Raw genomic sequence first — 19,357 nt, 5'->3', positions numbered from 1 at the left:
TTACAAATATATACAAAAAGTCTCTTAGCTGTGGAAGTAAAAACACATGTGGAACGAAACTCAATATTTACAAGAATAATCACAGTTATACGAGTGTTTTAGACTGCTCATGGCAAATGGGATAATGTAGATGTCGAGGGACAAAACGGGAACTTTTATTAGTCTCTGGTGCTGGATCGCAAAAAGTATCGAGTTTTCCCAGGACGTGTCTGTTCGTCAAACAAAGAATCCGATGAGGGAACAGAGTTCTGCTGATCAGTCGATTGTTCCGATCTTGAGTTTTGTGATGGCAAATGTTCAACAATGTCTTTCTGCTGCACTGAGGATTCTCCAGCAGGCTGTGCGTCGCTAAAGGGTACAAAGGTCTGTAGTCCTTCGGTTTCAGATGAAGCAATGCCCTTCCTCACCCACGAGTCTGCCGGTAAAGGTATAGGAACCTTCTTCGTATGGGTGGCATGCACCCAATTTTTGCGCCCTTCCAAACGGACGGCAGTTCTCGTGGCAAGGAGGACCTTGAAGGGTCCAGTAAAGCGGGGTTCCAAATTCTTCTTGCGAGCAAAATTGCGAGTAACCACCCAATCTCCGGGTTGGAGCTGGTGGCCTGGACCCTCCGTCTGCGTCGGCAGTGCTTCGTAAACCTGTTGGTGAATTAACCTCAGTTTAGCAGTCAAATCATGAAGATAATCAATCAACATTGGATACTCAAGATTGGAAAATACACTTGGTCTAGGGACCCCCCAAACATTCGCAGGACGGCCGAACACTATTTCATAGGGACTGAGCCCTACTCGGGAGTGTACTGTCGCCCTTGTTGACAACAAGGCAAGGGGCAAAGCGTCAGGCCACGAAAGACCAGTCGTAGCCTGAATCTTAGCCAGTTTGAGTTTAAGGGTGCCATTATACCCTTCAACCAAACCTGCTGACTGGGGATGATTGGCGCTGTGGAATTTTTGATTAATTCCAAGGCCCTTACACACACTCTTCATCACACTCCCTACAAACTCACTTCCGTTATCAGACCATACAATTCGGGGCATTCCATACCGAGGAAAGTATTCCTTCAGCAGGATTTTCGCAGTAGACAGGGCTGTATTGTCTTTAAGAGGATAGGCTTCAATCCATCGGGAGAACGCGCAAACCACAACTAAAACGTATTTCAGATTATTGCATCGCTTCATATGGATGAAGTCTAGCTGGATTACTTCAAAGGGATATGAAGGGGGAGCAAAATGGCCAGGAGGTGTGGGGGTCCCCTTACCAGGATTGTACAACATGCATATCATGCAATTCTTCACCAATCTCTCAGCACATTTCGTAATACCGTCATTCTTCCACACAGGAGACAACAACTTACAAATACCTTTCGCACTAATATGTGCTAACCCGTGTGCCATTGTCACAACAGCCAGCACATACGCATCTGGCAACATCCACCTCTTGTGCTCCGACAAATCGACCCAACAACCATTCGCATCCAACTTTCCCGTACTCTCTTTCCACTTCGTCTTTTCAGTCTCATTCTGAATTGTTCTCACACTCTCGATAGTGTCCTCACACATACTAGTCTCTGTAGGCCACCTAACCGAACTCGTCACATACATTCTAGTGCTAAGGTTCCGGGCAGTCTCCTTAGCAGTCTCATCCGCAAACGCATTACCACGACCAACATCATCCGTCACCTTACGATGCGCACTACATTTAACAATCGCTACCTGCTTAGGCAACGTAAGTGCCTCCAAAAGATCATTCACAAGCTGTCCATGCTGAATCTTCGTACCATGCGACGTCATAAAACCTCTCTCTCTCCACAATCGTCCAAAGCTATGAGCGACGCCAAAAGCATATTGGCTGTCGGTAAACACATTCACACGTTTCCCTTTCGCCAACACACACGCTCTAGTTAAAGCAATCAGCTCTGCAGCCTGGGCAGAGTTCTGATTCAATCTCGCAGCTTCCACAACAGTATTCAACGTTACCACAGCATACGCAGTAGTCACATCACCATTTGGCAATTTAAAACATGAACCATCCACATACAAAGTTCCATCGGGATCTTCCAAAGGAGTGTTTTTAAGGTCCACTCGACCTTTTGTTTCCTCCTCAGTCCTTAAGTAACAGTCATGCGCTGTTACTTCATCTGACTCTGCACTAATTGGCAACAAAGTCGCCGGGTTCAAAACATTGCAACGTTTTATCTGAATATGACTTGCCAACAACGTCAACTCGTACCCAGACAACCTCGCACTCGTCAAGTGCTGAGTTTTCGTACGATTTAAAAGAGTGTCAACTGCATGTGGCACCATCACCGTAAGCATATTATCCATGACCAATCCTGCTGATTGTCGGATGGACACCGCAGCTGCCGCTGTTGCTCTTAAACAACTCGGTAATGCTCTAGCTACCGGGTCCAAGGTCGAGGAAAAATATGCACATGGACGCTGCTTATCACCAAAAGGTTGCGTTAAAACACTCAACGCACAACCTTCCCTCTCGTGAACGTATAGTGTAAACGGCTTGCTGTAGTCAGGAGTACCTAACACAGGAGCCGAACACAATGCATCACGTAGTTCAGAAAAACTTTTCTGACATTCTTCCGTCCATGGTAAAGGAGTTGAAACATCCTTGCACGTAAGAGCCACCAATGGTTTCGCTAACAATGAAAAATTTGGAATCCACTGTCTGCAGTATGACGTGATACCTAGAAAGGCACGCACATCTCTTTGGGTTGTTGGCACAGATATGCGCGCAATGGCTGCAATTCTCTCTGGGGTCAACCTTCTTCCCTCCTTTGACAATAAGTGACCTAGATAGGTTACTTCTTGACAACAATATTGAAGTTTAGAAGGTGACACCTTGTGATGTAAGTCACAGAGATGTTGCAACAACGACACCGTGGCAATTTTACAAATGTCCTGAGTATCTGCGGCCACCAATAAATCGTCAACGTATTGGATTAAGGCCGCACCAGCCGGCAACACAAATGCATCTAGTTGGCCCTTCAAGGCTTGACTGTATATCGATGGACTCTCACAGTAGCCTTGAGGAGCACGTTTGAACCGGAAGCTACGACCACCAAGAGAGAAACCGAACAGGTCTCTGCTTTCCTCAGCAATCGGAATACTGAAGAACGCATTCTTCAGATCGATCACTGAAAACCATGATGCCGAAGCTGGAATTAGAGTCAGTAACGCCGTGATGTCAGGCACAACAGGGAACTGAGGAATCACAATTTTATTTACCTCCCGCAAATCGATAACAAAACGATAAACAGGTGGTTTGGAAGGATCGGTACGTTTCAAGATAGGCAGTACAGGGCTGTTGCACACGTTTCCCTGAGTCTCCTCAATAACATCTTTCTCGATCAAATCATAGATGATCGCCAACAGCGCCCGTTCACCGTCAAGAGAGATTCGATACTGGGGAATACGTGGCAGTCGCACATTAGATTTCACATGAACAACATAAGGGGAGATGTCAAGCAGGCCCACGTCATTGGGACCTGTTGCCCACAAAGATGCAGGAAGAGAACTCAATTCCGGTGGAAGTTTATCGAGAGACAAGTACATTGGAGAGATAACTCTCTCTCCCAAAGTAAGCTTTACTCCCGCAGGAGAACAGTACAAAGTCGCATACAAACGTTTTAGCAAATCCAGGCCCAAAAGATTTTCACCACAACCAGTGGTCAAAATCAACGGAGCTTTCAGCTCATGAGGCCCAATTGTAAGTGGCAAAGGGCACGAAACCGGATTGCTAACAGGGGCGCCAGAGAATCCAACGGAAACATTGGTTAAGCCAGACAAAGGTGCGCCAGGGAGTTTCGAGTGCATGATGGAACTTTTCGCTGCACCAGTGTCCAACAGAAAAGGCTCAACGACGCCCGATGTGGCAACTGCAACGGAAGGCCCTCTCTGATCAACCGGAACTGATACTACTCCCTCTCCTTGTCTATGGCTGTCCTAGTAATTACCGTCGTCAGTTCCCTGATCGACGTAATAATCATCTACATTGTACTGCGCAGATCGTCCTTGCGATGATCCACGTTGATCAAAACAATTGTTGGAATTTGACGAATTGTCTGAACGATCATTGGGAGCACCACGACCCCTACCACGTGATGTCTGCTGAGAACCACCACGACCTCCCCTAGATGTGTTACCACTATTACGCTTATTTAGAACAGGACAGTTGAATTTCAGATGACCCTCCTGTCTACAATAGGCACACTGATTGTATCCTAACGAAGATCTTTGCGAAGAAGAGTCATTTCGCGATTGCGACCTATTAGATTGCGACTGCGATCGATTCCGTTGCTGCGAATCATTCTGATTCGAACGCGGAGGATACGCTTGCTGCAACAACACCTTAGTCTTGAGTTCTTTCGTCTTTTTATCGGCACGGTCAGTCTCTTCTTTCTCCCTATTCTCATAATACTGTGCCGTAGCCAATATTTGAGCAGATGTAGAGACAGCCCACGCACTCTCAGAATTTTTTAATTTATTGCTCAAGTCGGGCAATAAGTTTGAGACAAATTTATCCACAAACAACCGCTGACCACCCTCGGTACCCATATCCTGACCACTATGATCGATGAATGCCTCCTCAAATCTCGTAAAGAAATCAGAGACACTCTCGTCCTTCTTCTGTCTACAAGCTGACAACTTGTCCCAGTTCACCCTCATAGCTGGCATAAGCGTTTTCATCAGGGTAATAATTCTCTGAGGGAGAGCAGCAATAATCTGTTCAGGCTTAGCCCCACCAGTTTGTCGTGCATCTGCCGCAGTAAGAGCAGCCCAATCACCACCTAATTCGTTTGCATGGTCTTCGTGACGAATCTTGGCCCATACCGGTTGCGGTACGACGTTGCCAAACAGCATATCAATATCGGCAAGATTCATTATCGTAGCGTCTACGAGCTGCGACAATTCCTTATAATACCCTGCAGGATTTTTGCGAGGGTCAGGCAAAGATTGCTTCACCTGTAACACTTCTGACCGTTTCCATGGGAGATGTATCCATACTCTCTGGAAATGTGCCAATACCGGAGGTTGAGCCTGAGGATTAGCTGGCATCCATACTGGAGGAACTTCGCGCATGGGATACTGACCAGACGCATCTAACTGTCTCTCAACATCCTCAACGAACAATGCTTGAGGTATCGGAGAGGGACGGAGGGCCAATAATTGCTCGATGGCACGTCGAACATTGGTACCCACTACCATTCCACTCGAAAACTGAAGCTGTAAGTTGGTCAAGGCAGTTAATACATCTTCCGATGCATCCGACGATATTTGATCGCGCAAAACCTTGCACATTTCTTCAAAAACATACCTCTGCGTCGGTATATTGAACTGACTAAACGTATTCAACACCGAACGTGGAGGATTTCTATAAGGATGCAACATCCATGACATTGCCATGTTATACATCGCGGCACGTTCCCTATTACCAGGAAGCTGACTACGTCTTTGTGGACCGTCCGAATCAGCGGATTCAGAAATAGGTCCAAGAGAATTAGCAAAATTAGCAGCCATTGAAGGGGTACGACGTCGAGTAGTTGGAGAAGTATACGATAGAGTAGTAACAAGAGAAGGAGTAGGAACAGAAGAAGCAGTAGGAGTAAGTAGAACAGGAGCAGTAGCGGGAGCAGGAGTATGTGGAAGTACGAGCGGAGGAGCAGTAGGAACAGAAGTAGACAAAGGAGTAGGAACAGTCGGAAGAACGGGTACAGGTTGAGGAACAGGTTGGGGAACAGGCACAGGAGCAGGGGCAGGGGGAACCACAGGAGCTGTGGTACCCTGTGCGTACGGAGGTGGTGACTTCATAAGATAGGACATTAAAGGATCCTCAACTAATTCCTCCTTCTTATCCGACTCCGTTGGCAAAGCAGGATAACATTTATCTATAGTCATACGCTGAAGCCTGTCAAAAACTTCCTTTTCCTTTTCCTCCTTATCACGCTGAAACTGCTCTGCTTTCTTTACAATGGTAGCAACACCATCTTTCTGATTACGTTTTGTCTGTCTGATCTCTTTCTGTCTGGCTTCTTTGCGCCATAACCGAAAGGCATCAAACATGGCCGGCCTTGACTTTTTCTTGAACAATTTAGCCTCGAAGTTATCTAAAATCGGGGTCTCAAAACTACCATGAGGTGGCCAACTAAGGACACCATCTTTTTTGGTGTAACGAATCCAATATTCATTAAAGGTAATCGGACCTAAACCGTGCTTACTATAGAGCTCATAAGTGGGAGTTCCAACCGGAGGTATTGGACATGAGTCCTCCAGCCGGGAATCCGTACCACAACGTCTGAAACAACTAAACAAATTACTACGACCAGGCATCTTGCACACTAGCCGAGTTTCACAAACTTCAAGGGTTACGGGATTTACCAAGTCCCAGTAAAAAGCAAAAACCCTCGGTTTTTGGCGTCTGCAGTCGTCAAATATCACAACAAAGAACCAAGTACGAAGAACCACAAATGCAATGGAACCATGCAACAACTAAGCAACCACAACCAAGGACTCTGGGAGCGACCCACAAATACTTAACTCAAAGATCGATGGCGTCACCAGGAAGGCCCGTCAATCGTCTCGCTGTACCAAGGTCTACGCCAGGCGCCAAAACAGGTCTACAGTCAGGGCAGCAGTCCGTCGCAGCCGTCAGGAGGCGGGAATCTTCGCGGGAAAAGTCGTCGGGCCACTTATTTCGACAACAGGATCGATGAAGCGGGGTGCACCTTCCCTCGGAGATTTCACACGAAGTTCCTCACGATCGTCGGGCTTGGACCGGTACCACTGATGCAGCCCCACGTTGGGCGCCAACTGAAGGACTGGGTTATTTAAGACCCAGCGGTGCCAGGGGACAACACCTGAAACCTTCGTGGGTAACCTGTTCCGGCGTACAAATGACAGAGACACGGGACACTTCCTTCGGCGTCAAAGATTCGAGGTTTATTTACTGCAGGGAACACAGAAGTCACGTGAAGTACACAGCAGGTATGTTCGCGGGATTTGATTCGATTTGCTACTGTGGATCGCTCCTTTTTATACACATTTCTCTCATAGGTTAACATGGTACACAAAGGTTTACAACTTGGTTCCCATCATTATCCCCAAGAGGGGTCGCTTTGATGTATTCAAGGTCCGGAACATAAGTACAGAAACATTCGGTGGTTCCCAACTGTAAAAACCCATCTTCCCACCATTAGTACATTCCAATCGGCAGTAAACAGATCGAAGAAGGAACAGAGACAGGTGCAGAGGAAGGCAGAAACAGTGGGGAGATCGGAAAGGGTGTAAAAGGGGTGGTATCGGGAAACACGAGCTACAGGCATCAAAGGGACGTGCCTAATGAGATGCACGGCTGAGACAATAGTCCGGCACGGCAAGATGAGCCTCGAGCGGGGCCATCTGCCTTACAGTATCATCCCCCTCGTCATAAAGACACTTTCAAAGGAAATGTGTCTTCCGCAAGAGTCTTGGGAATCCCAGGGTCGCGAAGCGGACAGCGTCTGTTCGCTGGCTACTTGAGGGCAAGAGACAAAATGGATGCCATATCTAAGATGGAACCCGTGGGTACAGATAGAAACCCACGAAACAAACGAACGGTTTAGGTTAACACAGCGAAACTGCGTACACCCACTAAACTCGTCATTTGCGGTTCATAGATACCAGACTCGACCATATTTGTGCGAGTCGAAAACACCACTTACGATCGTCACGGAACCTCAAGGGGTAGGTTTGGGTTTTGGGGTACAGGGTTATTTTTATGGTTCATGGCTAGGTTTGGGTTTTGGGGTACAGGGGTATTTTAGGGTTCAGTTGTAGGTTTGGGTTTTGGGGTACAGGGGCATTTTAGGGTTCAGTTGTAGGTTTGGGTTTTGGGGTACAGGGGTATTTTTAGGGTTCAGGGTTTGGGTTTTGAGGTACAGGGGTATTTATAGGGTTCAGGGCTAGGTTTGGCTTTTGGGGCACAGGGGTATTTTTAGGGTTTAGGGATAGGTTTGGGTTTTGGAGTACAGGGTATATTTATAGGGTTAAGATGGGTTAGTGTTTAATGGTGTTGGGGTATTTTAAGGAGTAAGGGTGGGTTATGATTATGGGGTGCAGAGGTATTTAAAGGGTGCAGGGGTATTTAAAGGGAGCAGGGTGGACACCCAGAGCTGGAATGTACAGAACCTGGGAAGAAAAAACTGAAATATTGGGCAAAACGCTCGCTTTTTTTTCCGTAATCCCGCGCCCCGTACACGCCCACGCCCCAGCACACACCCACAGCACACGATATGATACATGGCATGAAGGGCGGAACGAACCACACGCCCCCAGCATTTGTCACGCCCCCAGCACACGCCCACAGCACAATGCAGACACGCCCACAAGGGACTACTTTGCTGGCACGCTTCTTTTACATTTTAAATGTATATGGTGGGCGTCTGCATAGCCTATGTCCTTCTGCTGCAACTGCCCTTTCCAACGCTGTATTGGGTGTTGTGATTGGTGCTGTGGTTCCTGAGATTACCCGCCTCAAAAATTTAGGCTCTCTATTATATCAGTATGGATTCCTGTGAGAAATTCACGTACCATGTAACCTTTGACCCCTAGTGTAAAACATACTGCACTTTAGAAGTCCTTTAAACTTATAAGGGGCTGAGCCCCGTGCAGCACTTTTATGCCGCCGATCCGTCAGTTTGTTGATGCACTGGCAAAGTAAATCATGCGCTACGTTGCACCATATTTACAAAATGATGAACACTAGACAGATGCATCACTTTGTAAACCCCTGCGTTACATTGTACCTGCATCAGGTTTAATGCATGCAGAGTGGGCATCCCCCGCAAGTAAGCATCGTAGAAGTGGAGCAGTTATATCTATGAGATTTCACGGCGCCACTTCTAGGATGCAAATGCGTCAATATCTTACATCTACTTCGCAGCAGGCGTAAGACTGACACAGGCCCTTTCACATGGGATGGGGCTTGCCCCATGTGAAAGGACACATTGCTGGAGTTGCGTCTGTTTTCAGACACACCCCAGCAATGCGCCACTTTTACATCAAGATTCCTGAGGTTTCTGTACATCCTTGTAACATGGAGCGGCTAACGGTAAATACTGCACATCCAAGGTGTCGCAGGGATGGCGCACTGAAAAGTCTTGCATCGCTGTTTTACAGCAGCGTTGCAACACTTTTTATAAACGAGTCCCATGAATGTTTAGTTCCCAATTCCTCATTGTTTGATGGCGTTAATTAGCCCTTACAATTGGTATCTGCAATCATGGTGCAATTTCCAATATTTGTGAGTGTCCCTTGGTTCCTGTGAAACCAGGTGAAGGCCCGCAAGCTACACGTTTCTGGATATTTACCTGCAGTTTCCAAAGACAGAAGTAACTTTGTTTCCAACTAAATCATGGAAGGGTATCACTCCAAACCAATGAGAATATCGCGAATCCGGGTTGGTGGCAGGGATTGGAGGAGGAGTGGGGATTTTAAAGAGGGGAAGCATTTTCTCTGTCTGATGCGAAAAACGGGTGCACCTTTGTCTCATTTTTCATGAAATGGAAGTGTAAACCTATCATTCTTCACTGGAAACTACATATTTATTTGAGTACTTTTATGTTTACGACTCATGTATCCATCAAGAAGTACTCCTAGAATTCTTTTTAAATTCCAAAACAGTCAGAAGCGTACTCCAGGTGTGGGCATAACCATAATGTAGTAAACTTCCTCCTTGTACTTTGTCCTGAGTTTTGTAAATCCAGCTCATTATTTAAAGATGTGATCAACAAAAGACAAAGGGATAGGTCTCCCAGGTGGTGCAGAAATGGCCATGACTTCTCCTGTGATTGAGGCTTGTGGAAGGGGCTGTTATCTTCTAAGCCACACTCCAGGGTACATTCACAAGGAATTGGTGCACTGCGGCACATTTTGCAGCGCCTTGGTGCATCATTTAAGAAACGCAGGGAAGAATCGTATTCAGAAGAATACGGCGCACCCCTGTGTTTTCCCTTGCGTTGGCGCTAAAAATAGCTTCCTAGCGCCAACATAGATACCCTTGTGCCATAGTGCAAGAGTACCTGCGTTGCAGGGATGATTGTCTGCAACACAGACATCCTTGCACCTTGGTACAAGGGTGACTTTGTTGATGAGAATTATTTTGTAAGTGCAGGAAGGAACACCTTCCTGCACATAAACAATCTTTAACGGTGATTTGCACTTTCTACGTGTGCTGCAGAATGCAGCACACGTAGAAAGAGCAAAACCGAGGAGAAATAAAAGTATTTCTCGTGGTTGAACCAATCTGATGCCTGCTTTTGCGTGGTGTTAGTTGTTGCCGCTGCCTCAGATTTACATAACCTTGTAAATCTGGGGCAGCATCAAAAAGAAATAGTTGTTGCGGTGGAAACCCACTGCAACACCCACAGCAACACCCAGTGCACACTTCTTTCATGCAGAAAACGGTGCAGAGGAGGGCCATATTTACAAGGTCACCCAAAGTGGCTTAATTCTGCCTGGTAAATATGCCTGGTAAATATGGAGCAGGGCATTGTGCCACCAGGGAGATGGAAATAGTGGCGTTCTGGCGGCACAATCCTCCGGTACATATGCTGATCAGTGTTTGTTCTAGGACAGAGATGGGAGTGCTTGGTTGTGAAGTCTTCCATAACTTGCTTCAGTAGCTGCCCACCAGGCTTTTACGGTATGAACATTTTGGAAAGTAGATTCGGTAGCGAAACATATGTGCTTGGCTCAAACAGAAGGAATCAAAGCTCGGTTTCCGCTCTTTAACCCCTTCACTGCGGGGTGTTTTCCCCCCGCTGTGCGGGGGGAGGGGGGCCGTGCGCTGCGTGTCTGTGCTTGTGACGAGCTCAGCTCATCATGAGGCACAGCGGGGCTGCCCTCATGACGAGCTGAGCTTGTCGCGACCACACCCGTTTTGGAACGTTCAGCACAGCGGGAAAATTATCCCCGCGTGCGAACGTTCCAACGGCTGTGACGAGCTCAGCTCGTCATAAGTGCAGCTCAACCGTGCCTCATGACGAGCTGAGCTCGTCATGAGCACTCTACGGGTTAATGCTTCGTGATCCCGATGCTGCAGATATGTTCAGAGTTTATGCGTTCTGAGTAAATGCACCACTGGTAATCTCATATCATGATTTGCTCAGCCTTCCCATAAAATGCACCAGGTTTTAATCCGACCTTTTCTGTCCCCTCAGACTTTTTTTCTGTTTGCATTTATGCTCAGAACTGTCATACTCTTTCTGGACAAGGTCAATTATTTTGACAAGTGTGTTTGTGAACACGTTTGTAGTTTCAGTACTCACAAACACCTAATCTGTATTTCCTCCACTCACAACAAGCAAAGCTTTTTCATTTATTGTTTTCATACACATTTGCTTCATTCATAAGCAGTGCATTTCCTCCACTCACAACCACATCATATGCAGTTCTTTCATTCACAAGCACTACATTTATTTATTTTAAAATTGCTGCCTTTGTTTCACTCTCAAGCATTGCTTTCGTATTTGCTTCAATCACAAGCATTGCACTTGTATTTGTCTCACTCACAAGAATTGCATTTTGTTTGTTTCACTGATTGGATTTCTCACACAAGTGCTACATGTGCCTCCTTAATTAGCACAATATTTGCATTTGCTTCACTCACAAGCCTGCATAACCGAAATTCCTGACTGAATGAAAGTCAACTGTTTCAAGCTCAACACTGACAAAACAGAAATTGTGATCTTTGGCAAGAACACCTCACCATGGAACTCCAACTGGTGGCCTGCCTGTGCCAGCCCCACATCCAGCAGCCCAGCCAGAAAACCTTGACTTAATCATCAACTGCAAACTGGACATGACCAAACAAGTCAACACCGTCACTGCATTCTGCTTCCACATTCTGAAGATGCTGAGGAAGATCTGTAAATGGTTCCCAAGCAACACTAGGAAAACTGTCACCCGCCCTAGTCATCAGCAAGCTCGGATACACAAACGCACTCATTTCAAACTCCTCACACACACACTCAGGGCACTGCAAAACTTAGGCCCATCTAGCCGAACAGGCACCACTCCTTCCACCAACCCTCCAGACACATACGCTCAGCAGGACTCTTACTAACACATATCCCAGGCATACACAAAACTAGATCAGGAGAACGGTATTCTATTACATCGCTGCTAAGGTGTAAAACAGCCTCCCACTTCACATCAAAGCCCCTTCCTCTCTTCTTGCATTCTGCAAGAAGCTGAAGACCTGGCTTTTCAATTATCCAATCTATCATAGGCAGGACTGGGCACACACACCTGCACAGCACCGGGATACCCTGACGGGCGATAGTGCACTTTACAAATGCACATAACACATGCTACACTCACAAGTAACACATTTGCATTTGTTTCACACTGAAGCACTTCATTTGCTCTCCTCACAAGCACTGCTTTTCTTTCAATCACAAACTCTGAATTTGCTTCAGTCTTTTAAACTGTATTTGTGTTTGCTATTCCCAAAACTACTATATTTGCTTACATTTCATTACTAACACTGCATTTGCTTGATTCACTAGCACTGTATTGGTATTTGCTTTTCTCACAATTATTGTATTTGCATTTTCCTTTATCACAGGTACTACATTTGTATTAGGTGCATTTCTTACTCAACGGTATTTCTTACACAACGGTTGTCCATTATTTTTCCTTTTTTCCAGAGCACTGAGATTGCTTTGCGACAGTGAACATACAGTTCACTGTTGCAAAAGTGCATGTATGTTTCCTGAGTATGCAACTTAGAGTCATAGGGGAAAATTTACAAGCCCCTATTGTCACATTAAAGAGAACACTTTCTTACATACTTGTCTCTCACTAAGGATGCTCAAAAAGACCTTGATGTAGACCTGGGTGCAGACGCTGAGGTAGACATGGAAGTAGTCCCAGACCCTGAGGCAGACATGGGTGCAGACCTCGAGATAGATGTGGGAGCAGACCCTGAGGCAGACGTGGGTGCAGACCTCGAGATAGATGTGGGAGCAGACCCTGAGGCAGACGTGGGTGCAGACCCCGAGATAGACATGGGTGCAGACTCCGAGGTAGATGTGGGAGCAGACCCTGAGGTAGATATGGGTACAGATCCCAAGATAGACATGGGTGCAGACTCCGAGGTAGATATGGGAGCAGACCCTGAGGCAGACGTGGGTGCAGACTCCGAGGTAGATTTAGGTTCCGAGAGATATCTGTGTAACCAAAAGTTTTAACTTTAAACTCAAACTTCAAGCTCCAATATATGCTTTTTACCAATTTCTATTTTATTTTATTTCCAGCTCTCTGTGAAGCTCTGGAGGCAAATTCATGTTTTTGTTTTTTTTATTCCAGGGACTGATGGTTGCCATTCTTTACTGTTTCATCAACAATGAGGTAAGATCCTGTGTGTACAAAGGTTTACAGCAGCTTCATGTAGGGATGTAAAATCGGTAGTTTTTAGCAGCACTGTATTTTATTGTATTGGTATTTGTTTATCCTTTCCCAACTCCTTGTAAGGTCCCCTTCAGAGGGGTTATGTAGCTACTCTACTTCTGTATTTTGGACTTTGGCTTCATACCCACTGATAGAGCTGTGAGGCGCTGCGGTTTGCATTGCATTCCTGTATGCCTGAGGGCTTGGTGCAAAGGGTGATGGTTGTACTGTGGCCTGTGTGGAACACACTGGTGCATCACTTGCATGAGGTTTAAGGAGGTCCAGGATATTGAGGAACGCTGTGTCTTCTCCTTCCAAAGTCACGCAGATGTCATCCATGGCAATGATGAGGACAGTCTCCATGCTGTGGTTGAGTCTGCAACCAGATTGATTGGTGTTGAGGAGTAGGTGGTCCTTGAGGTATTTGGTGAGACATATGTTTATTTTTATTTTTTTGTGTAAGACGTTTATTAGAGATTATAAAAGTTACACAGCGTCACGCTAACAACCCGGAGGCTGGCCGCTATTAGATTGAATTATTACATAAACAAAGTGTCACACCTTTCAATGTACCTTGTAGTGACCTTATATATGGCGGTGTTCAGCGTGCAGCAAGCGTATGTAACAGTAGCTAAGCAACTTGTCTCACATTTTTGGGGTCAATAGACAAATAGAACGCTATCGAATGAGAGGTAATAGCGAGGCAACAAGGCATGTATACTGGCATTTGATGTAAATAACCTCCAGTGCGGATCAGTCTAAATCTACAGACCCGTTTTCTCTCCCCCCCCCCAAAAAAACAACAACAGAACCAACTCAGGTGCAGAGGAGGAGTATCGAACGGGCATAGCGGTACTAGCGTGGAAGGATCTATGCATCCGGGCAAGACGCCACGCTGCAGAAGTGCAGGCAGCAGCAGGAAGCACAACGGGCCGGCAGCGCTCAACTGTGTGGGGGAGGAGGGGGGGGAGCAGACTCTCGCAAGGGATCACCTGGCCAGGGGAGGGGTACCGCGAAATGTGGAGACACATCAACATAAAGGTTCAATCAGGGCACCGTCAATTCCAACTCACATCCATGGAGTACTATCATACTCAGGTCCCACCCCAACATGAGGTCCTAGGTGCAGTATCAGATATGTCAACCCATATCATCAGAGATCTCCCCTGCAGGCGAGTGCCCAGAGGCGGTGGAATCTGGACGCTCCCGTGACCACTGCGTGAATGGCTCCCATATGTCTTTAGGCCGGGATGCGGTGGGCATCGTCTCCCAGTAGTGCTCAAGCTGCGCGTTTCCATATGTTACATCCCGTACCCACGCAGTAAATGTAGGCAATACCCTACGACCCCAGTTTACCGCCACCTGTCTCTTGGCATAAAGGAGCAACAGCGCATGCAACTTCCTATGCCTGGGCAAAGTGTCCTGAACATATCCCAGTAGACCCAGAAGTGGGGATGGCTCGTCAGTTCTGTGCAGGATTTGATTAATGGCAGTGAAGGTGCTGGACCAATACTCCTCAAGTTTAGGGCAGCTCCATGATACATGCAGGAAGGATGCATCAGCGCTGCCACACTTCCAGCATGTGGCGTCCTCTCTGATGCCCATGCGGTGCAGTAACAGTGGCGTGCGATAGTACCTATGTAGGAATTTGAAGTGCACCAATCTCAATCTGTAATTGGGCGATAGCGCAGTGAGTTGTCTGCAACAGTACTCCCATTGCTCCTCCGTTAGGGGCGTCTCCAGGTCTGCGCTCCAGGCCTGCATAGAGGAGGGCACAGTGATTGGGAATTGCTCTTGCATGCAGTTGTACAACCGAGACACAAGCTTCTTAGGAGAGGGTCTCGAAAGCAAGTTTTGAAGGGCAAGGAGCTGCGGTGGTTCCTCTGGGAATTGGAGCCACAATGCCTTACAGGATTCCTTGAGGGAGTGATACAGGAGTAAGTCCGAGAATGACTCAGATTGACCTTCCGCGCGTAAGCCCAGGTCTCTGAAGGTCCCGTTTGGGTATAAGTCCGCGAAGGTGTGTAGGCTTTGACCTCGAAGTGTGAGGGCACCGCCCCTATCGCGCAAGCACGGCATCATTGGGTTACCACGTAGCGGAATGGCTGGTGCGTAGAGTAGGGGGAGCCTCGCCCTATTACGTAATTCGCGCCATGACCAGCGGAGCATGTCCACAGTGTCCACGTCTTCCGACGGGCGTGAAACCTTGCCATACAGTGCTACGCTCAGTGGCGATGGGGCTGCTACGGCCAGCTCCACCGCGACATGCGGCTGGTAGGGGGTGGGAAAGGCCCAGAAATGCAAGAATTGTGCTTGCGCACACAGCGAGTACAATTTCATGTCGGGTGCTCCCAGGCCGCCTTGGCGCAGCGGGAGCGTGAGTAACGCCCAAGACGTCCTCGCCTGGCCCCCAGCCCACGCAAGTGTCAGCAACAGCGACCGTACACGCGCATGAAAGTGCGCTGGCAAGGGCAACGGAATATTTACAAACAGATATAAGAATTTTGGGAGGACCACCATCTTTGCCAGCGCTATTCTCGCGACCAGAGACAGAGGGAGTTTATTCCAGATTTCCACCTTTCCCTCCAGCCAGTCGACTGCTTTGCCAAAATTTAGGGTCCACAGCTCCTGTATGTCGCGGCTGATCCATATCCCTAGGTACTTAACTGCGTCCGTTTCCCAACGCAGGGGATAGTCAGATGGTGATTCCCTGGTGGTGTCGGTTAACGGAAACGCGACGGATTTGGACCAGTTAATGGACACACCAGCCAAGCCTTCAAAGCGGACAAATTCGCGCAGTAGGGGGTTCAAATTCTCAGCAGGGTTATTGACGTATAGTGTGACGTCATCTGCATATAGGGAGATCAGCAGACTTCGGGAACTGAAGCCTATCCCTCTCGCAGTATGATGTTGGCGTACTCTGGCCGCAAGGGGGTCCATTGCAATGGCAAAGAGCAGTGGGGATAAGGGGCAACCTTGTCTGGTCCCTCTAGATATGGCAAAAGGTTGAGATATGAGCCCATTCACGCTGACTCGTGCTCGGGGTGCGTCGTACAGCAACCTAATAAGGGTTATGAAGTTGCGGCTAAACCCCATTCTGCCTAGAATTCTGAACAAGTAGGGCCATTCGAGCGAATCAAACGCTTTAGTGGCGTCTAGAAAAATCACTGCGGCCTGTATAGAGGGATGTAGATAATGCAGAATGGAAAAGATCGTTCTTAGGTTATGTGAGGTGGCGCGGCCAGGAATAAACCCGGATTGATCAGGAAGTGCCACCAAAGGTAACAGGGGTTGAAGTCTATCCGCAATGATCTTGGCATAAATTTTTACGTCAACATTTATTAGGGAAAGGGGGCGATACGAGTCGAGGACCTGGCTGTCTTTGTCTGGTTTCAGCAAGGTCATAATTAAGGCCTCGCGCATCGAGTCCGGAAGGGACTCCAACTCCAGGACCTCGGCAAACACAGAGTGAAGTTTTGGGGCCAGTTCTTCAGCGTACGCCTTATAGAAGGCTGTCGTCAGGCCATCTGGGCCCGGGGCTTTGTTCGCGGGCATGCTCTTAATCACCTGGGTTATGTCCTGGACAGTGACGGGGACATCCATGTACCGGCGGTGGAGGTCATTGAACCATACGATAGCAATGGAATCTAAGAAGCTGTCCAGGGAAGCTGGGATCGTGGGCTGTCTAGTGGTGTATAGGGATGTGTAAAACTCGGCGAATGCGTCAAGTACAGCCTCCTGACCAACGACCAGGGTCCCCGCACTATTCTGAATGGCGTGTATGTAATGTGTTTGTGAGCGAGGGGAGATCAGTCGTGCCAGGGTCCTACTCGGCCTGTCCCCCTCTCCATATCTGCGGGCCTCCGCCTGCTTCTCCAGGAATTTCACCTCCCGCTGAGCGTCCTCATTAAATGCAATCAGTTTGGATTTCATCTGTCCTGCTAATTCCAGTGTAGGGTCCCGGCAGAAGGCTAGATCTAGTTCTTTTAACTCTCGTTCAAGCTGGGCAAGTGTATGATGGATAGCCCGCAACACCCCGGCCTGTCTAGCAATACATTGGCCTCGAATCACCGCTTTGAATGCGTCCCATACTATAGCTTCTGATGATGCTGAGCCCTCGTTCTCCTCAAAGTATTTAACTATATCTGTCCTAATGTCTTCAGTGAAGGCAGAGTCTGTGAGTGCATGGGGGGGCAGGCGCCAGGAAAATGCCCTCCTAGGAGCACTGGGTACCCGCAGTTCCAGCAGGCAGGGGGCGTGGTCTGAGAGCGATCTGGCCTGTATATCTACCTGCATCACCCAAGTCGCCACATCAGGAGATACAAGCCAGTAGTCCAAACGGGACCAGGCTGCATGATGGCTCGTTATGCATGTCCCCATCATGTCTTCGGGGTGTCTAGATCTCCACACGTCAGACAGCAAGCCCTCATCCATCACATCAAGAATCGCCTGACGCGCCTTAGTATGCGTGGGTCTCCCTACGCCTCTGCGGTCCAGCTCATCATTCAGTACCACATTAAAATCGCCCCCCAAAACAATTTGTGAGCAATCCAGCAACATGATCTGAGCCCAAACATTTCGAAAAAAGTCCGGATCGTCTACATTTGGGCCGTAAATGGCTGCTAGTACCAGCGGCCTACCTTGCAATGAGCCGTGCACAATAACATACCTTCCCTCCTTATCTAGTATACTGGCATGTTCCCTCCAATCCAAACCCCTGCGGATAAGTATCGCCACACCTCTAGCGTAGAGTAGATAGCAGAGTACACGTGTGACCACCGAGAGTGCTTCAACCTAGGCGAGGGGTTGGAGTTGATGTGCGTCTCCTGTACAAAACATATGTCCACATTGTGCCTGGCAAGCATCCCATGCATCAGCCTAGCTTTTTTGTAGTCCCCTAGACCCCGAATGTTCCATGTCCACAATTAAACTCCCCCCATTTCGGGATTCTTGCAGAGCTGCCAGGTCCCGCCCGGTACCCACCGCCGCATCTATCAGCATTCCAACTCGGAGTAAGCACAGCAATGCCCTGAACATAGCATATGACATATGACGTCCTCTATCGCACCATTTCATAAAAACTAGCAAACATCCCAACACCCCCCTCCACCCCCCGCCCTCACCAACCCCCCAATCAGGTTGTGATAAATCCCTACCAGAGTCCCATATAATGCTCTGGCAAACTAGAAGCAAAAACAGTGGGAGATACCCCATGGGGGCGTGGTGCTCCCAGCATACACCCCTGTTTGCACAGGGTGGCTGCACATGAATGGAAACTTCCACAACTCGAAGGGCGTCCCGCCCCCCGGGGCGAACACAGGCGTCCCAGCAGAACATAGGGAAATTGTTACGAACCGGAAGCCTCACATACAACAGAGTGCCCACCCTCAGTGCCCACAATCAGACCAAATCAGGGCAAACGAAGCACTTAGAAGGACAGGGGCAGGCAGTTCACATGGGCCAAATGAGAAGGGCCCGATCAGGTGACATCCCATTGTCTGTATCCACAGCATGCTCAGTCATTATCACTTAGTTGACAGAGTCATCCCCTAGTCTCGGCGATTTCCGTCTTGCCCCAGGACCGCAAATGTGCTTAGCGAATTTCAGTGCCGATTGCGCATCCGTGAAAAAGTGCGCGGTGTGCTCATGCATTACCTTAAGTTTTGCTGGATACAGGAGCGAGTATTGAACCCCGGCTTGCATTAGCAGTTTCTTGGCCGGCATGAATTCTTTTCTGACCGCTTGAACTAGGGGGGGTAAAGTCAGGGTAAAAGGAGATATGATTACCTTTGTGGGTGATCTTACCCCTCTCTCTGGCGAGTCGCAGGATGAGGTCCCTGTCCTGGAAATTCAGAAGTTTGGCGAGTATAGGGCGAGGAGGTGTGCCCAGCGGTGGCTTCTTGCCAAGTGCTCTA

The 19,357-nt window shown here is 48.0% G+C and overlaps 1 protein-coding gene across 1 annotated transcript in view; it reads left to right on the top strand.

The window, feature by feature from the left end:
• Nucleotides 1-19,357, top strand: part of GLP1R (glucagon like peptide 1 receptor) — a 667,920-nt gene that overhangs the window by 634,690 nt on the left and 13,873 nt on the right. Inside the window, exon 10 of the mRNA XM_086925577.1 lies at nt 13,362-13,403. Coding sequence (XP_086781703.1) covers nt 13,362-13,403 — 42 coding nt within the window. The remainder of the gene's footprint in view (nt 1-13,361; nt 13,404-19,357) is intronic.

This window comes from Lissotriton vulgaris, chromosome 6 (genome assembly GCF_964263255.1).
Source record: "Lissotriton vulgaris chromosome 6, aLisVul1.2, whole genome shotgun sequence".
NCBI classification, from domain to species: Eukaryota; Metazoa; Chordata; class Amphibia; order Caudata; family Salamandridae; genus Lissotriton; species Lissotriton vulgaris.
The sequence above is the reverse complement of the archived record's forward strand: the minus strand, read 5'-3'. Positions and strand labels throughout refer to the sequence as shown.